General features: G+C 41.5%; 5 protein-coding genes across 5 annotated transcripts; 2 read left to right on the forward strand and 3 right to left on the reverse strand.

The window, feature by feature from the left end:
• Positions 1 to 30: 30 nt before the first annotated feature.
• Positions 31 to 10,805, reverse strand: LOC135338932 (conserved oligomeric Golgi complex subunit 1-like). The gene is made up of 30 exons (XM_064535027.1): positions 10,328 to 10,805; positions 10,023 to 10,226; positions 9,912 to 9,957; positions 9,581 to 9,707; positions 9,343 to 9,402; positions 9,191 to 9,289; positions 8,695 to 8,867; positions 8,317 to 8,383; positions 8,154 to 8,254; positions 7,482 to 7,704; positions 6,597 to 6,725; positions 6,113 to 6,257; positions 5,931 to 5,987; positions 5,723 to 5,855; positions 5,185 to 5,443; positions 4,711 to 4,892; positions 4,533 to 4,656; positions 4,256 to 4,341; positions 3,830 to 3,913; positions 3,589 to 3,678; positions 3,354 to 3,390; positions 3,240 to 3,301; positions 3,069 to 3,162; positions 2,813 to 2,967; positions 2,585 to 2,753; positions 2,406 to 2,537; positions 2,175 to 2,354; positions 1,930 to 1,948; positions 1,629 to 1,856; positions 31 to 1,429 (listed from the first exon to the last, which is right to left on the reverse strand). Exons 1-30 carry the CDS (start codon positions 10,677 to 10,679, stop codon positions 420 to 422), a joined length of 4,827 nt encoding a protein of 1,608 aa, XP_064391097.1. The 5' UTR covers positions 10,680 to 10,805; the 3' UTR covers positions 31 to 419.
• LOC135338276 (glycosylated lysosomal membrane protein-like) lies at positions 10,797 to 13,291 on the reverse strand. The gene is made up of 4 exons (XM_064534362.1): positions 13,121 to 13,291; positions 12,531 to 13,055; positions 11,625 to 12,169; positions 10,797 to 11,131 (listed from the first exon to the last, which is right to left on the reverse strand). Exons 1-4 carry the CDS (start codon positions 13,202 to 13,204, stop codon positions 10,924 to 10,926), a joined length of 1,362 nt encoding a protein of 453 aa, XP_064390432.1. The 5' UTR covers positions 13,205 to 13,291; the 3' UTR covers positions 10,797 to 10,923.
• Positions 13,291 to 15,059, forward strand: LOC135338286 (alpha-endosulfine-like). Its single transcript, XM_064534370.1, has 3 exons — positions 13,291 to 13,515; positions 13,576 to 13,668; positions 14,618 to 15,059. Exons 1-3 carry the CDS (start codon positions 13,423 to 13,425, stop codon positions 14,831 to 14,833), a joined length of 402 nt encoding a protein of 133 aa, XP_064390440.1. The 5' UTR covers positions 13,291 to 13,422; the 3' UTR covers positions 14,834 to 15,059.
• A 21-nt stretch (positions 15,060 to 15,080) lies between these two features.
• Positions 15,081 to 16,200, reverse strand: LOC135338281 (uncharacterized). The gene has a single exon (XM_064534365.1). It carries the CDS (start codon positions 16,133 to 16,135, stop codon positions 15,128 to 15,130), a length of 1,008 nt encoding a protein of 335 aa, XP_064390435.1. The 5' UTR covers positions 16,136 to 16,200; the 3' UTR covers positions 15,081 to 15,127.
• Positions 16,201 to 16,242: 42 nt separating this feature from the next.
• Positions 16,243 to 18,661, forward strand: LOC135338284 (CD63 antigen-like). The gene is made up of 7 exons (XM_064534368.1): positions 16,243 to 16,412; positions 16,492 to 16,689; positions 17,174 to 17,254; positions 17,338 to 17,436; positions 17,848 to 18,009; positions 18,297 to 18,380; positions 18,529 to 18,661. Exons 1-7 carry the CDS (start codon positions 16,359 to 16,361, stop codon positions 18,598 to 18,600), a joined length of 750 nt encoding a protein of 249 aa, XP_064390438.1. The 5' UTR covers positions 16,243 to 16,358; the 3' UTR covers positions 18,601 to 18,661.
• Positions 18,662 to 18,712: the final 51 nt, after the last annotated feature.

Raw genomic sequence — 18,712 nt, forward strand, 5'->3', positions numbered from 1 at the left:
GCAAACATCATTAATTTTTATGTTCAAACATTGATTTTGAGAAAAGTACTTCTTTCACTTCATAGACAAAAAAAATCTTTGGAATAATGAATAATGGATGACATCAGATTGGTGATAAAATAGAACACAATAATGAAATAGATTTGGAATACGTCTGAAATGGAACATCTATAATTATATATATTTATATTAATGATTTCTATCAAGAACTTTGCTTTGCGACATTGAACATAAATGAAAATGCACTATTGATATAACTGCAGTGGAAATGTTTCTATGAAATGAAACAGCACAGAGGTGCAAAAGAACCGGCTGTACAGCATTATAACGTGATATAAGCATAAACAAATCAATTTGCTCTGTTAAATTTATATATAGATCAGTCAAATTATTGAAAAACTAAATAATATCATTTCTCTTTACCTGGAACGAATGCGAAGAGCATTGTTGACCTGTGATCCACACGCAGGGCACATGCGAGTGTGTTCGGCAATATGAATGGCACACCCCATGCAGAAGAGATTATGGCCACAAGGGATGAGGGCTGCAGTCACTTCATCGTTGCAGACAAAGCAAGAATTGAAGCCGGCAACAAACTGCTTTGGAGAAGTAGTCGAGAAGCCATCAGAGGAGCCAGAATCACATGAGTAGGTGGGGCTTGGAGGCTGGCATTTCGTTGGCATGAAGGTCATCTCTCGATTGCTGGCTTGTACACGAACAGGGTTGGGCCTTGGGAGAGTTGGATTGATGTATGTCAGAGCATCATGGAATGAGGTGAAGTTGAACACTCGCTCGGTGCCTGGAATAGCAGGAGCGGACACGGGCACATTCAGGTAGGACTCGTTTGGCTCTTGAACAAATACAGAGGGCTCATGAAGTGGAGAATAAGAGTAGGCTGACTCAGAAATTCTTGGGTTAGAGAAAGATGGCATATCGTACGACTCGCTACCAAACTGAGAGCCGTCGGGATCGGGGGAATCAGCATTGTTACCACTACCACTTGTACGCAGGGAAATGTAGGATTCGATTTCAGCTTTGGCTTTGGCAACATTCTCTGGGGAACCCCTCACTTCAAAAGCAGGGTCCTTATCACGAGAGGGAGTCACAATGTAAGTGTTGGTGAGTTGCTGGATTCGTTTCACTGTTGTTCCTCGAGGTCCAACAACCAGGCCTACAACACGATAGGGAACTCTGACCATAGCGCTCACTCGAACCCCATCATTCAGTCCTCCATTGCTTCCATCATTTGATGTGCTGGAGGCTCTCTTGGCACGGAGGTTAGTAAAGTGCTCAGCAGCCGTCATGATCTCTAGCTTTGCAGATGAAACATCCTCAGGACGACCAGTGATGACGAACACAGGCTCCTCACCACGAACAGGAGTTTTAATATAAGTGTTGGTCTTAGCTCTGAGTGCCTTGATCCTGCAACCTGCAAACCAAAAAATAAACTATAATCTCATAACCCAGCTGATTTTGACTACTTGTGCAAACAAACAATATGCAAAAGAAGCCTAAAGCTCAACAATGCACAAAAACCCTCAAACCTAACAAAATGCCCAAACAGCTAGCCCCAAAACAAAGCAAAGCCATACTTCTTCAGCCGAGGCTGCAATCATCATCTTACCCACCTTGTCTTCCTACGATTTCTGCCACATGCTCAGAGGTAGGCACAGACACACACTGGGTGATGTTTTGAGATTTGGTCTTCAGGGAATCAATAGGCACTTCATCATCCAGCAATCCGTACGGAGGCTCAGGGCTGGTCATGCTGTACGAGGTGTTGTTGAGATTGAGCATCGAGAGCTCCAGTGCAGCTTGCATAGCTCTGTTGTATTCCATTGCAGCTAGTAGATTAGCTTAACGCTTGTGTACGTGTAGGACTGCACACTTTTCAAAATTAGTATCAGCAGAATGCATGCAACCATTTACATGTGTCATAGCTTTTATACTACCAGATTCCGGAAGCAAAATATTACCACAACTTCCTGTATGCAAGCCAACATTATGATCAACATCAAATTAATAAAACAGTCATGACTAGTGTGTTAGCATCACAAGTGGTGAAAGAAAGTTATAGTCTGCAGTAGTGAAATGTTCGAATCTGTAATCACATCCTGGGGTAAGAAAAAAAAATCTCGTAAAAAGGCTCTCCAAATAGGGTAGTGCAATCTTACCTGTATTGCATGGCCTGTAGTTTTGATTGGGACGGTCATAGGCAGGCTAGGAAGCCGACTAATTGAAGGGGCCAAGGGGATGACGATATGCTGTTCTTGACTACCACTTAGTGTAGGCTTCTTATAAAAGGAGGAAGAAATAGGCGTCCCCTTAACAGCTAATAGCAGGCCATACAGAACCTGTGAATACAAATAAAGTGATAGACGAGTAAAACTATCTATTTAACCTACGGATGATCTTGTCAACTGGCGCTCCAGGTTGGCTAAGATGTATGGCATAAACACATCTAAATCAAAGGGGTCCACAAACAAGTGAAGTGATTCCACAACCTTCTTGAGCCTGGTTTCAACTTTCTCTGCTCCCTATCCAAAGTATAGAAATGTGTTAACTGAAATTGAATATAGCCTACCCCTTCTACAGGTGGATGAACTAAAACACTGGAAAAGAACTTCAGATTGTAGAGAAGTTGAAGGGCACAAGGTTGAGGAACTTTCTGGTTGGATGAGCTTTGCAGTAAGGACTCATAACACTCCATGATGCCCAGAAACACAGTCCCACTCAGTTTCTCTAGCAGTGATCTGAAAGACAAGGACATAGTAAAAAGGCCACTCAGATGGTACATGCTATCAGGTTATACCGATCCAAGGCATGCCCTCCAACCCTGCTGATCTCTTGACACAGAGCGAACAGTAGAGTGGTAACATAAACCGAAGACTGGGATGGCACCTTGATCACTGATGACACTGTTTCACCGCTCTCTGACTCCTCTGAAATCTTAATTTCATCCCAAGCCTACAGAAGAGGGTATTGCAACACTCACACTCTTTTCAGTGAAGTTAGTACATGGTTAGCGTGATAAAACACAGCTAAACAGCCTAATTGTGTGCACATACCAATGAAGAAGCGAGAGAATTGAGTTCCATTTCAGCCGACAGCTGCTCCCCAAGTTGGGACACTATCTCATTAGAGCACCACACTGACCAAATCCTGGTACAATAATACATTGGGTAATACTAAAACTCGGAGGATTGCTTAACAGTACAAAAACTGCAGAATGAGCTCACTTGAATATAAAGAGAGATTTCTCATGAAGCAATTCTGTGGCTAAATGCTGCTGCCTGTTTTCCTATGAAAATGGAAGTATGGTATACCACTGAAGTATAGCAGAAAGAATTTACCTCTTTCCTTAATTTCTTTTGAGATTTTGTAAAGGACCTGTGTAACAAATTGTATGGTTTAAGACATGACCAAACTTGAACAAACATGGATACTGGAATGTACACCTAATCATTGAAACATATGGAAGTTTTAGGGTAATCTAAGAAAGAAGAATTTCATTCTAAAGAGGCAATGCAATCAGTACGTGCAAGAATTTTCGGCTAATTGCACAGAGTACATACTTATTGTACTCACCTTATGGAGTGTTTACATCCACTAGCCAGGAATGAGAAATTGGGGGAGCAGTCCATCAAACAATGACACAGGTTTCCAAGGGGTATCAATCTATGTAATGGGAGGAGAAATCATGTATTAGTACAAGATTTGTACATGATAATAAGGTATCAATCATGAGGGAAAACAAGGGGAAAACAATCTGTTACATAGTTACCAAGGGTACTCAGTAATTAAGAGCCCTGCCAGGAGGTACACCTACCTATTGACAAGGTTGGAGTTTTGATTTTGATCTTTCATTTGGCCTCCAATTTCAGTCACTTTGATGCCAATGTTCTTGAGGAATCTAGCAAAAGGAGAACACACACCTTTGTGAGGATGACATTCTTTTGCTGCTGACATAATTATAAACTGTAAACTACATGTACATGTGTAGCCTTTAGTGAGAGCTGGTCTCAATTAAACCACACTGGTAGATAGGTTACACACCACACACAACCAAGGTCACCCTACCCCAGATTTGAGATAACCAGTGTTAAGAAAACACCACCACACCAATACCTGCTAAAACACACACAATAGCTGTTAATTCAAAGCAACAGGTGACAACCACCTGAAAAGAGAGACTGTCTCCAAGGAAATCTATTTTTAATTATCAGACATGGTCTGAGAAGCAACCTACTCATACCTTTCAATGCAATCTCCTGCAGCTGCTTGTACATGTGTCTTGAGGGGGTCAGAGTCTTCCCACAGGGAGAATGGGTAGTCAGTAACCTATAGAACAACACAGAGAGAGTATCAAATATTGGATAAGCATGTGAAAAGGCAATTTGAGACCACCATTTGGGTAAGGTAAAAGGTAGTATTACATGTATCTACAGGTTATTTATTGATATTCTAATTCTATAGCTTCCACTGTGTGTATGGGATATGCAAAACTATAAATGCACATTATTAGACTATACCTTTCTAGTCATCTGATGCGTCCAGTAGGTGTCAATACTTGGCTCAAGTGTGCCATTTTCACCCAGAAAATGAGAAATGTCAGTGATCAAATCTTTGAAACCCTTATCAAAACTTTGACAAAAACTGCGCAAGAAGGGAATATTAAATCAGTATACAATATTAATTAGAAAGATATACCTGAAAATATTTGGGCTACAAGCTTTAGCCTTCAGTGAGAGTGGTTTGAAGTCACCCAAGCTCTGGCTAGAAGTGTCTTCAGTCCAAAAATCACCACCAGTGCTGACTGGTGACCCCAACAACATCTCCAGCAACTTGATAGCATTTGACCCTCCTTTAACAAGATGCTTGTCAACCAGTGCCTGTAGCAAACAAGGTGGCTGCACTGCTAGACTGCACACTGGCCACAAAAGACAACTACACAGACATAGTTGTACTACTATCTAAGCTGTAGTAGCTGGTCAAAGAGCTGGGGAAAGGTTCAGTGGCTATACTAGATGATTAGTGGTCACTGACCTAACCAATAAACCAATATTGGCTTGCATAAGTAAAAGTCACAATGTACAGCTAAATTAAAAAATTGGTACAAAACAATATTTTCAGGTGTAATTAGGCCACCAACAAATCACACTAGTAACTGAGTAAGCATATTACCTTTGCTCTCTGAAGTAATCCAGACCTCAAGAATGTATCCCACACGCAAAGTTTGTGCCCCAGAACAGTCTGACATATCCTAGCCCAATCCTCTCTGGCCTCAGCCAGTGATAAGTCATCAGGTGGGGAGTCTTGCCCCAGAGAAGAGGGTTTCCTTGAGAGAAGCCGATGCACTGATTCTCTGATGCTAGCCAGGGCCTTGAAACTAGTGATGTGCTGGAGTATAGCCTCCATTCCACTGCTTACATCAGACACACACCTACAGGGGAGAGGGACAACATGGCCTAACTTTAGCATGCTTAATTTTGATTGTGGTTAAAAAAAGATGCGTGTTGTGGGTTGTGGTGGCAGAGGTTGCTTAGCAATTTAGTAGCCTAACAATACACAAATCTGCAATAGAAGTAAAAAACAGGTTTTGCATGCTTAATATCACACTACACCATGTACAAGATTGCGAGACAGAGTGTGTACTCTACTGTGGTGGTATACTCAGTGGAATGGAACCAGATAACTAACCTCAAACCACCACACAACTCACATGGTAACCCACTCCCCAGTTGAGCTGTGAATATCTTTAACAGGAATCTCGCTCAGACTTGTGGAGGCAATGGATGGAGTAAATCCAGTGATGCTTTCAGGCAGTCTACTGACCAAGGCTCCTGGGATCACACCTGAGCGTACACATAAAGGGGGTCAACACTTGTACTACACGTGAGTCTTCATCAAACACCATAAAGCTGACAAACCTTTAATACATTCTTTGTTTGATAGCTGTGTGAGCCTCTGCACAAGCAAAGACGAGCCTGCAGTGAAATTTTATATGTATTTTAAGGAAATATTTCTTCCCATCTTCGATCAAAGTACACTTATAACAAGTTTGAGGGTTTGAGAAGGCTACACTATATACATGTAATTATACACAACGTACCAACTTGCCCGCCCTGGTTTTGTTGAGCACAAAATACGAAGGAGATTTGTGACAGAGAGTCGACTATAGTCTGGGCCAGTTGGCACACTTGAGACTTGACACCGACGTGCTGGGCACTCGAGGAGAACACTGACTGGAGGGAACTCTGGAGGAGAAAAAATTAAATTTCCTGTACATGCAGTTAAATGGATTGAGCTGCTATCTTTTTAGCTGTAGATGCCGCCGTATAGTGGTGTTATTTTCGTATGGTGGAAATTTCGTATTGTAGAGCATCATACGAAACTACGAAATGATTCTACCTCGACCTCAATACGATACAAATATTTAAATGAGTAATTCATACGAAAATTTGCAACAACAAAAATTACCCGCTATACGGTACCTCCTAAATAACATGCAATGTACATACTGATATATAATACATTGGAGCTGTTCCAAAAATAAACAAATCATACTCACATCGACAGAGACAAGTAACGCTCACCTTTCGTGCGATGAGTGTTTGAGCTAGTAGTTGCCTGGGAGAGCTGCCCTCCAATAGAACCACTGCACACAGACACTGCAGCATGGCCTCCTGTTTCAACTCGAGGCATTGGAGGTGGCTATTAGAACACTGAGGAGGAGGGGGGGGAGTTGGTAAAGAGTGGCTGTACAACCATAGATTGAAGAGTTAGAGGGATAGGAAACGGTTGGTATCTCGAGTAACATCCGCGCTACGCTGCGGTTTAATCGAGGCCATCACAACAATATCTATTTCTACACTCAGTGCATAATAAACTACAAGTAACTGTGCTTAGTCCGTGCAACTCACTTATATTTCAAGGTCTATACCTATTGTAGTAGTCATAACCAACACGCTTACACGTTATATGTTCCAATAGCTCTAAAACAGCCTTGGGAACATATAACTTTATTGGAAAGTCTCTTTTTACTGGGTGTGGTCAGTCATTAGCAAGTACTACACGTGGCTCATGGACTAGGCGTGTTTTAAGTTGCTGAAAGAGATGATGTCTCGAGGAAACACAGCTTTGGGAGTTACCCGGCAAAAGTGTGCTTAATAGCCTCGTTCATAGGGCGTAGCGAGGATAATTTTCGAGGCTCCACTGCAGATTCAATGTAAAATCATCACGTGCACCACTCTGTTTCCTATCCCTCTAACTCTTCAATCTATGGTACAACTACACTAAAGTGTATTCTCTAGCTCTAAAAATAGTTCTACAATCATTGCGTTACCAACATGCATTCAAACTCGCAAACTCGGGTTCTCAATTTTTCAATCTTTATCATATAAATTTATCATTACAGTTTGCGTTCGGGTTTAACTTGTAGTACAATTATTGAGCTCAGGGCTACGCTCACACACACACACCTGTATGATGGTGTCCTTGAAGGTGGCCACAGAATGCCACAGTCGCTGCACCAAAACAAAGCTCTTCTTGGTACCCAGCTTGACCGTTAACTGAGAGAAGATGTGTCTGGCCAGTAGGTAGGTGAGTGATGCAGAGAGGTAGCTATGCTGCTCTAGATACGCCCAGATGTTCTCTGGGGCATCTGCTAACAGCTTCACTTGAGCTGCTATAGCGTGGTCATCACTGTAGGGAACCAGGCAGGCAGTACGTAATGTGTAATTACAGGAGCCCATAAATAAGAGAAGGAGCGGCTAACTACGGGGATCACGTTTCGTAAGTGGTTATGACCGCATTTCCATATATGCAGAGTCACTTAAGTGGTTGAATCCCTTATACACAATACAGGGCTGCGGTTTGCAAGCACTTAGTCGCTTCCATACAAGGAAGTGCGGTTTCACCGGCAATTACGAGACGTGATCCCCGAGTGTACGTTGAAGTTAGCCGCTCCTTCTCTTATTTATGGGCTCCTGGTTATTATAATAATGGTTTTCTAGAAGAAAACACTAAACGGATGTCTAAAGAAGTGGTTCAGAAATCGAACCAAAGTTGTGGGAATCAAAAATGCTACTAGGATTGAATCAAACTGTAAGACATAGGTAAACTAGAGGTAACAGCTACAGTTAACTACACACATTTTTGGTGTTGGTCCCCTCAGTCCACCAGACCCACGCAAGAAATGAGTCTGCTGCAGTTTCTGACAAAGTCCCTCCATCGTAGCCACCGACTGCTTAGCCTTGAAACAAGAGAGAGGCATAGATACTCTACCACAGCCAGTGAGGTCAATATAATCATTACCTGCTCTGAACATTTCTTCATATGCATAATGGAGTCAGCAGCGTCAATGAGATCTCGATATCTCTCTCTGTGTAAGAAAAATAATGGTTATTTTCGAGGCACTAAATATTTTCACGGTCTTTGCGGATTGACCTCGAACCTCGAAAATTTGGGAATCATTGTTTACTTCCGATATTGAAAGACCTCTCTACTGTAGGGGTGTGGTCATTTGAACCTCTATCCTAGAAGATATAATCCGTGAAATGTTTAGTTTGAAAATAACCCGCTATAAATAGTTCATAGTTCTAGACCCCAAAAGGAGGGAGGGGATATGCTACACATTACCACTAGCTATGACAATGTGCATATTTAATTCCAACTTCCAAGACCATCTCTTACCCAACCATCTGTCTGAGGTCTTCTCTTCGTCGATCAATCTCCAGTCGTTTGTCTCTCTCCAGCCCTTTGATTTGTTCGACTGTGTGGCTGCGAAACAACTGGTCAGCCTCTCTCTCAATCTCCTTGCTCACCTCAGGGCTGAGCGGGGGCAGTTGGGTGGCCGGGGAACCAGGCTGTGTGTGGTGGGGGGGGGGGGGGTGAACGAAATTAGGGATAATAATAGTTATTGTTGAAACTGAAAGAGTTAACAGAATGGAAACTATAACTCAACGGACTATCGTTTGACAGTTGTTGTAAAATATCAATATCTCATAGTGAACTTGTGGGTATAGGTTTGGATACGCAGGTGCGTATATATAAATGTATAATAATTATAAAGTCAACGGAGAAGAAAATAGTGTTCTCAAATTCTCACTCATAGGAGTCATAGCCCATTTTGTTACATTTAGTATACCACCACCTCCACAGAGGATTGTGTGTCGTGTGCTGTCCTTACCTGTAGAGGGACTCCAGTTAGTGTGAGGGGTGAGAGGGGTAATTGGAGGGCGGCCATTGGTGAGAGTGGAGTGGATGGTAGGGACCCAGTTGCTCTAGACTGCAATATATCAGTATTTAATGTGCATACATACTTTATATTAACACACTTACCATTTTAGCATATAGGCTGTTCACACACTGGGCTAATTCTAATGCATGGCAAACAGTTTGCTGGATTTCTTGAGGTTTCTAAAATTTCTCTCAAAATAAGCACACACCCCCCCAGCTCAAGGTCGCTATAATAGAACACCCGGAAAAACTCCATTATAAGACGCCCTCATAATTTGTTTTTTCAAGAATTCGAGGGACATACAGAACAACTACAAAAATAACAATGCAGGTTTTTTTATGAGAGTAGCTTCATCTTTTCACTTTCGACTTGTCTTTCAGTACCGCTTTTAATCTCTGCAAGGCTCAGCTGAGAAAGATCGTAGGCATAGCTCCAGTTGAACAGGATAATGCAGAGCGTACCACTCCTGTGGAAGTAATGATATAATGCTATTAACACTATGACAATTCATAACTCAACACTATGTTACAGTTCACTTAAAGTTTGAAGTTGGGGGAAAATAATTTCCAACTTCCAACTTCTAAGTGAGCTGCAAATATACTTGAGATAGCTAGCCTGCTAAGAGTAACTGTTTACATTAGACCAAAACCTATAATATAGTAAATCTCACCATTCAGCGATAGCAATGTACAGCTTGTACTTTCCCCAGTGGGTACCTGCATCATTTCATATATCAATCATTGTGAAACGATAACAACACCTACGTGTTATGACAACTCACTCATACAAGCAAAGGCCACCAGTGCTACTCCACACAATACAGTAAGCAGATGACGGAAAAAGGAGATGACTGCATTTGGACGCAATAACTCTTCATCTCTGCGTCTATTGCACACATACTGTTTGCACAGTGACACAACTGTTCTGCCCCATGTCATTATGATCATGTAGAACCAGTAGAAAAAGAAGAATATCAGTGCAGCACCTGCATAAACGAAATGCAGAAACCATCTATATTATCACGATTCAATAGCTATTTAGTTTATGCTCTATAGATATAATACATTGGTAGAAATAATTATTCACCCGAGTGTACAGGATTATCTTCAACTTCATTCACTGCAGATACGACTCCCAAACAAAATGTGGCCACCAGACCGAGAAACAAAGACAACTTGTTTCTGGAGTACACCATGTTTGCATTGTAGATCATCACCACTCCAACTGATAAAAGCATGCTGCTTACAGCTAGCCCAAGTCTGAAAGGATACTTTTCTGGGCTAAGAACAGCACAGTCACTGATCATGGGCAGCCATGGTTTGACATGTCCATTGGACACAGCCAGAGAGTAGCATAGGAGGATGGTAAAGAGTGTGATTATAGCTCCAGCATGCACAAATGCTGTCACAGATATCTTGCCAAGAATGTTGGAGCTCATTTTGTTAGCTCTAGTTCTTTCAACACTAACTTACTGTAGTAGAGTAAACATAGCTGCTTTATAGCTGACCTTTTCAGAAACAAGGGAGGGGCTAGTTAAATAATAGTTATTCATTAGTCATGAGACACAATAATTAATTTTTTATAAATTGTCCACCAAAGACAAAAAAAGAAGGTGATTCAAACATGTACCAGTGCATTCGTAAAAACATATACACACAAACCACACAACAAGACACAACACACTAGTTCAGTTTCGTATATCCCCCCGAAGTTCCAGTTGCTTTTGCAACAACTCTCTTTACATTCTGCCAAGGTTTCTTCTTAATCACGACATAGACAGCACCGACCAGGACCAGCAGAGCAGGTATGCCGAGCCCTACAATGATGGTGACGATGACTATCATGGAGATACTGTCCTCAGGCACTTGGCCATAACCAACAATACTTGTCCTGCACAAAGAAAGAAAGAGTATAATAATAATAATTGACATCTCAAAATACGACATGTACGTTATCATTGACAGGCTATAAATTTCCACACACTTTTAAGAAACTTCCCTATAAGCTATGAAACAAATGCATGCACATTATAACACAAGTATACAATTACAGCATGCATCAAATATCTATCAAGGCAATAACAAAAATGGATGACACTTAATAAATAAATAACTGCACCCAAAAGCAATCGATGATCTAAACACACCATCTCATTGCTTTATCAAAAGAGCTAATAATTTCATCCTTAAAATAATTGAACACACCTAAACTGTAACTCAAGTTGTTATGAGTAGTCAAAAACAGGATTTTGGAGACACATCAAACCCAGTGCGTACAGGACTGAGGTGAATGTCTTTTATACACAACAACATACAGTATTGGGCAGGCATACACTATACCTTACTAACAGTAGTGCAACAATGTTAAGAAGAGTAACACTCACCAGGTAAAAAACGGGTTATTGAAATAGCTCACATCGCCAGAGGTACCAAACACAGCAAACCAACGAGTGACATTACTTGCATTTTGTCCAAACAGATCCTTCACCAATCCATTGGGAATTTCTCCCGTATTACAAAAAGATTGATCCCCCGTATATAGGATATTGACTTGCTGAGATGCAGTTGACTTTCTGTCCGAGTTCTGATACGAGATGGGCTTCCATTGAAAGAAACCAGTTTCGTCGGCCGCATCAACATCATCATCTTGAAACATCTCATAAGTCATGGTAGTAAAAACAGATGGGGTATACTCATCATCCAAAGATGTAGCACTGACGATGCTCCCATTTTGAGTATTTGGTCCATGTACCACATACAGTTCAAGTGCCAGTCTGCTGAAATTTTTGCTCTCATAGTCGGAAATGTTGGAGAGATTGTACGGGAAGTTTTCGATGATGATATCAATAGTTGTCGTGTTGGCAGTGAAGAGGGTGTGAGGAAAATATGAGAGTCTTTGCCCAGCCTCACTGGTGGTGGGGAAGTTGGTCTGTGGATGAGGAGGAGGGGTATGAGTACTTGTACGTTTCATCAGAGGAGGTACGACACGCGTGCCTCGATTAGGCTAATTGCCTCTGCAATAGCGTTGAGCGTGGGCGTAACCACGCCTCGATTATCCGCCCACGCTCAACGTGTCGTACCTCCTCTGACATTTCATACACGTACACAAATACAAAGTGAGATCACATCATGATGACTGCATGCATATCAGGTCACATGATTATCAAAAGTGGTTGACGTGTATGGTAGGCATGAAGCGTTTAGCCACAAGCTGTTAGCAATTAGTCCGCTATGTAATTAGGACAATAGGTATTAAGGTATTCAAGTACACGATGGATTGATTAACTAACCCTGATGGTAAATCTTGTAGCTGTTTCATTGCCACTCTCGGCATCTAAGAGAACAGCCATAAAGCTTTGATTTGCTTCGTGAAAACTCCACTCCAAGTTGCTATCATTGAGAAAAATACCAGTAGTGTAGTTCATACTATAGTTTTGACACATTTCATTACTTGGAAACTTTTCACATTCACAGTTCAAAGATTCGTTAAATGCCTCGGTGGAATGTGCCGAATCACTGGGTACTATAAATTCAATGAGACGTGTGAAGACAACACCAAAAGAGAAGTAGCTATCGATTGCATCAGGAATGTTCACAGTGTGGTTAGTCTTGTCTACAAATGAGGAGCACTCCCGTGTGCATGCATCCGTTGTGTTGTTGGTTTGAGCAGAGAATAACGAAGGGAAATCGTTCGAATCGTTGCTTTTGATGCTCCAAACGAAATGCATACAAGTCGAGTTGTCGGCTGCTGCAATACGTTTGTAGAGTAACGAGATTGATCCGTTATTTGCTTCAGTGATGTTAGCAGAACATACCTACAGGGCCAGGGGGGAGGGGATACGAAATACTTATTAAAAATGTATACTGTTTTTGTGCTCACATTTAGTTGAGAGCCAGATACTAAGCACCCTCCAAGATGTAGCAGGGTCAGGGTTAACAGGAAGGATGCTTTAAAGAGCTCCATAGCAGGAGGACACAGAACAGAGTACACGTACTATAGTACTAGTACTGTATACCTAGTATATACCCTTTATCAATGTCACGTGTGTTAATCAACTACTTCTTGCCAGACCAGCACTTTTTGACACAACAAGTACGTCAGAGAGCTAGCCTCCTTACATTTAATATTACAAGCCTCTTGAGCGTGAGTGCGTGCAATACTGTAGCTTATCCAGCAGAAGGATGTCTAAGACACCAGTGATTGAACTCCCTCCTGATGATAAGGAAAATGGAGAATCAGGCAATAAGAAAGAGGAACCAGTGGATCCTAAAGAGGTATTAAAATGTGACCGTAACGTGTAGAACCCTTGATTTCAATGCTACTGTTTTTCACAGGCTGATAAAATGGCGGAGAAGGAGTTCAAGAGCAAATATCCGTCGTTTGGGACCCGCCCATCTGGCATGGCTAAACGAAAGATTTCCGCTGCCGTGAGTATAACGTACATTTAATGTCTTCTTTTATAATAGAGTACTCATTTTAGCTGTGAATTGATAGCTAGGATCCTCCCATGTACTTTAATAGTGCTTTAGGTAATGGAATGAGTGAGTGTGTGTAGGGGTGTTGTTATGGTATGCATTTGAGAGGGTTTGTACTTGGCTCACACACCTCACACACACACACACACACACACACACACACACACACACACACACACACACACACCACACGTGCACACACACACGCGTACACACACACCACGCGCGCACACACACACACACACACTGTTACCTATTTATTTTGACTGATGCCTGGTAAAAACCAAAGTTAGAGGTTAGTGTGATTGTTTTGTGCTTCGCATAGAAGAACCACATAGACCCATCCCCACTATCAGCTACTGTAACCACAAAACTTAGCCCAGACAATACAGGTTCCCTAACCATGCAAGGTCAGAACTAAGTTAGTCTCAAACCAATTACAGCAGCCAATATCAAGTCCAAGATAAGTCCATATGTCAGCATGACCTTAATGTGAATAGCATTTTTCAGCATGGCTCAATAGTTTTACAATAATTATTCAGTGTACTAGTTGTATGTAACTCTGAACGCACCGTTAAAGCTTTAACGACTCTCAAGGCCGGGCATCTGTCTGTTTTTCTATACCTGTATGGTTTTGTGTTGTCTGCTCTTTTGTTCTTCTTTTGTTTCTGGTTTACTGTAGTTCCCTAAATACTGAGCTTTTTGCACTTTCTAACATAATTTTGTCGTAAATACACTTAGCATCAGATGCCCAACCATAAGAATAATCTTTAAGTGAGCATTCCGTTTGAGCTAGTATACGTTGCAGTCGACATTCCACCCACTTTATTTTTGAAACCTCAAATACACACACACACACACACACACACACACACACACACACACACACACACACACACAGGGAGGCAAACAGTACTTTGACTCCGGTGAATACAACAAGAGTGCCTCAAAGAAAGAGCGTCAACAGATGAGCTCGCTACCACATGCAATGAACCCTAAGAGCATCCACTCACATCCGTCTGGTATACCACCACATTTGGCTCACATGAGAGCGAAACCCAAGGCACCACTACCAAGCAGTCTGGCAGGCCCCTCAAAAAGCCCACCGTCCGATTAAACTAAATTAAAGTATAGAGCACTTCTATATCTTAGGATTGTATATTTCTGGCACTTTTTCATCTACCTATAGTTATATAATTATACCGATCTTTGTGTCTACAATTCTCTCCATTAGAGCATGAGTTAGCATATCATTAATAGTTTTGCATATGAGATTAGTTTCATTTCACACTTTTGGTCTGTTTTATGAGAATTCAAAAATAATTTTATCCAATAATCAATAACTTCAAACCGCATTAAAAAACTGAAAATACAAAAGATAATACCTGCCTGTCTACTTATTTGGTAATAATTACATGGGAAGTGCTATAGGTTCACGAATTGTCTTATCTGTGTGAGCCTTCATGTTGTGCTCAGCAACAATCTTCATGACTTCATTAGCCGACTTTGTCTCCAAAAGCTCCTTTGAATATGGTATTTGCTCCACCACGGAACAAATATCAAATGCCCAGTATAACGACATCAGTGGGTTAATAAACAGTTTTGAGCCACCAGTGCGTTTAGTCGAATGATAATTACCAAAATGACCGAGCATCGCAGACATAATTGAAGAGCACACTATCGAAGGTTGCATACACTTTGAAACTGCCTGATAGGCCTCCATGAAGAGCTTCCCCTCGGCAGAATGCTGTGACACAGAGAACGAACCCAAATAGCCTCCATTCCTCTCCAAAGTGGCCACATTCTCGAGAAACAATCCATGAGATACTCCGTGAAACGAATCGATTCCAAAACCGAGGCAAGTCAAGATTTTCACGGGGACAGACTCAATGGAATGAGCGGCTACGATACTGGTTTGATCTTCAACAGGAGTTCCCATTGTCTTCTCGAAACCAAACATAAGACTATCCGTTCCTCCGTCCACCAGCACGATAGCGTCAACATTGTATTCGTTGCAAATCTTGGTGTAAGCTTTAGACATTTGAGACACACCAGTTTCTCGATAGAAGGTAAACACAGGGACATCTTCCTTGAAACTATCCATAAACCACTGCGACAAATACAACTCGGGGAAATACGTGTTGCGTCCACTTAGATCGACTTTGGATTTCGTCGATACCTTGTAGCACATGTTACAGTACTCCTTGTCTTTGACTTTAGATGTGAGGCTTGTAAAGGAGAGATTGGCGAGGACAAGTGTCTTTCCTTTCTCTTTGAGGGCGAAATAGAGTGGAATTCCACTGAGGAAATCATAGCCTCCACCACAGCCAGCTATCAGTACAGTTTTGGCTGGTTCTAGGAGAGAGAAGATCCTGGGTGTACAAATGCTCCATACAGGTGTCGGCACTGGCTTTGCCATTGTTAAAGTATATCAACCAGCAATGATTGTATCGTACCATTATTTTCCCAGCAAAGATGATCTTTACCCAAGTTGTGTACCAAGACGCTGGTAAAGTATCGTCTTTGTTGCTAGTGAAAATCGTATCATGTGAGACCAACCTTCAGCGCAGTGAAGCAACCAAATTTCCTGTGAGGCTGTTCTTAGAGTCTCTACCCTGTTCAAGTTCTATAGACCAGAAAGAATGAGGGTTGCTCCCAGTCAGTGTATTCTTGGCTTCATAGGATTATCAACTGTGGTGAGTGTAGTCCAACTAGATTAAAAATAATGGTGGAGTATATTGAATCCATCATCATTATAAACTGATCACATTGCAGCTGACAGTGATTGGTTTTACTGCCTGTGCAGTTGTTCTGCTCCTAGCCCCGGGAGAGCCAGAGGTGTGGCTATACAATGGAGGCCCGTACATCATCTACCCCACCATTGGATTGATTATTGGCGGGATTTTCACCATAGTCATCAGTATAGTCGGATGCTGTGCCGTACATAAGGACTCTAAGATGTTACTGATACTAGTAAGTGGATTGCTGGTACAGAGGATTTACAAAATTGAAGTGCAGCCAGCCAACCATGTCATTTGCATTCGTAAAGTAAACACATACCGTATAGTGGGTAATTTTCAGGGGGGCAGTGGTATTCGTGGTGAAACCATGAGCACGAATATCTTACCCACGAATGAAGCGATTATTGACCACTTTTACCTGCAGTGTAAGCAAACGAAATTATAACCCACAAACTTACTCAACCACGAATGTTTTGACCCCCCCTGAAATCATCCGCTATACGGTACCGTGTGTGTGAATGAAGTGTTCATGGTTGTATGCACTCAACTTAGTATATCAACCGACCTGTACAGTTATCTGTCGGGGCAGTACAAATCTGTATCTCGTAATCACTTCGTTTGGTGGAAAGAAAGCTTTATCATACTGTTCTGTATTCTACACACCTACCCCACCCCCACACACACCCACACCCACACACACACACACACACACACAGTTCTCCGTTATCACCTTTATTGCAGCTGGTGTCTACCTGGCCAGCTCGGCCACTATGTTTGTATTCCTTCATGTAAACCAGGTGAAGCTAGTAATAGCGAGCCCATAGTCTGCCCATAGTCTGCCCATAGTCTGCCCATACTTTCATTACCATATACCACACAGGTTAGGAGCGAGCTGAATGGTACCATAGTGGGCCAGATGTTGAGGTATTCTGAATCAACAGGAAACAATCACTACTACATGGGCAATCTTCAAAAATATGTGAGTGAGATTTAACTATATTCCAGGTCACCGATTGTTATGGGGGAAATTCCTAGCTGTAGTGATACAAGCCCCTGTACAACGTCATGTATTTTTATGCTCTAGCTGAGATATGGCTTGTACTTTTACACACGTACGCTAAACTATCATAATATTGAATGATTGTATGATTAGAAATACATCAGGTTTCTCCTTTGTCTTTACGTATGTGGTTTCTATGAGGTACCGTAGTTGATTGATAATAATTATGACTGTAGTACAATCTGAAAAACCTCATCATGCCTGTGGAACTACTGTACATCCGTAAAGATAAAAAGTTTCGTTCACGAATGCAACTTTGGACCCAGCAGTAAATATTACGATTGATACCAGTTACCTTCAGTCCAAGCTATAACTATTCCCTGTTTCCAGGACCGTTGCTGTGGTGTGGCTAGCTATACTGATTGGAGGACGTACAACACCTCGTGGTATCAGAACAGGATAGACAACGTCTCTCTAGCCCCGGCCTCATGCTGTATGCAGGACAACCAAAACGGAAACTGTTCCGCTAGTGCAGAAAATATATTTAGTACAGTGAGTGATATTACAGTCGCTATATTCCACCTTGAATAGCCATAATTTTAGTATCATCGATCCAAATTCAAACAAATTATGATTTTCATTAGAAAGGGACCTTCCAAGTGGTGTGTTTCAATCCAAAATTAAGTTGGGGCCATAATTTGTCATTTTTCGCCCTTGGACCATGATTTTTGGCCGGAATTGGAAAATTCTGTAAGATTGATCCACAACTGATATCAAACTTGCTCATTTTGATTGCTTAACGATTGCTTTCTAACCCTTTACATTATTTCTTTGTACAGGGTTGTCTGGATGTTGTCATGATGAGGGTGAACATTGTAATAGATGTTGTACTGGCAGTTACCATAGTAATGGCCGTGTTTCAGGTAGGTCGGTCCGAGAAGCTGATACATGTAGTCAATATTGTATGACTGTAGGATTTAATTCAGTCTTAATAAAATGATACGCACGTTATTGAATAATTATTGTACCGTATAAATTATCTGTTACATATGTTATCTTTTTTTCCTGCAGGTCATTGCCAGCTTAATGGGTTGCTATGGCTCTCACGTCATATGGAAATATGAACACTATGACGTTCTCTAGCTATTCATCATTAATTTTTGTCGATGCATCTTTTCTATTCAATGTGTGGCCGCCCTCTAGATTTTACCTCGTATTCCAATTATAGAAAATTTCTCATCCAGAATCATCAGAA

This window comes from Halichondria panicea, chromosome 7, assembly GCF_963675165.1.
Source record: "Halichondria panicea chromosome 7, odHalPani1.1, whole genome shotgun sequence".
Classification (NCBI taxonomy): domain Eukaryota; kingdom Metazoa; phylum Porifera; class Demospongiae; order Suberitida; family Halichondriidae; genus Halichondria; species Halichondria panicea.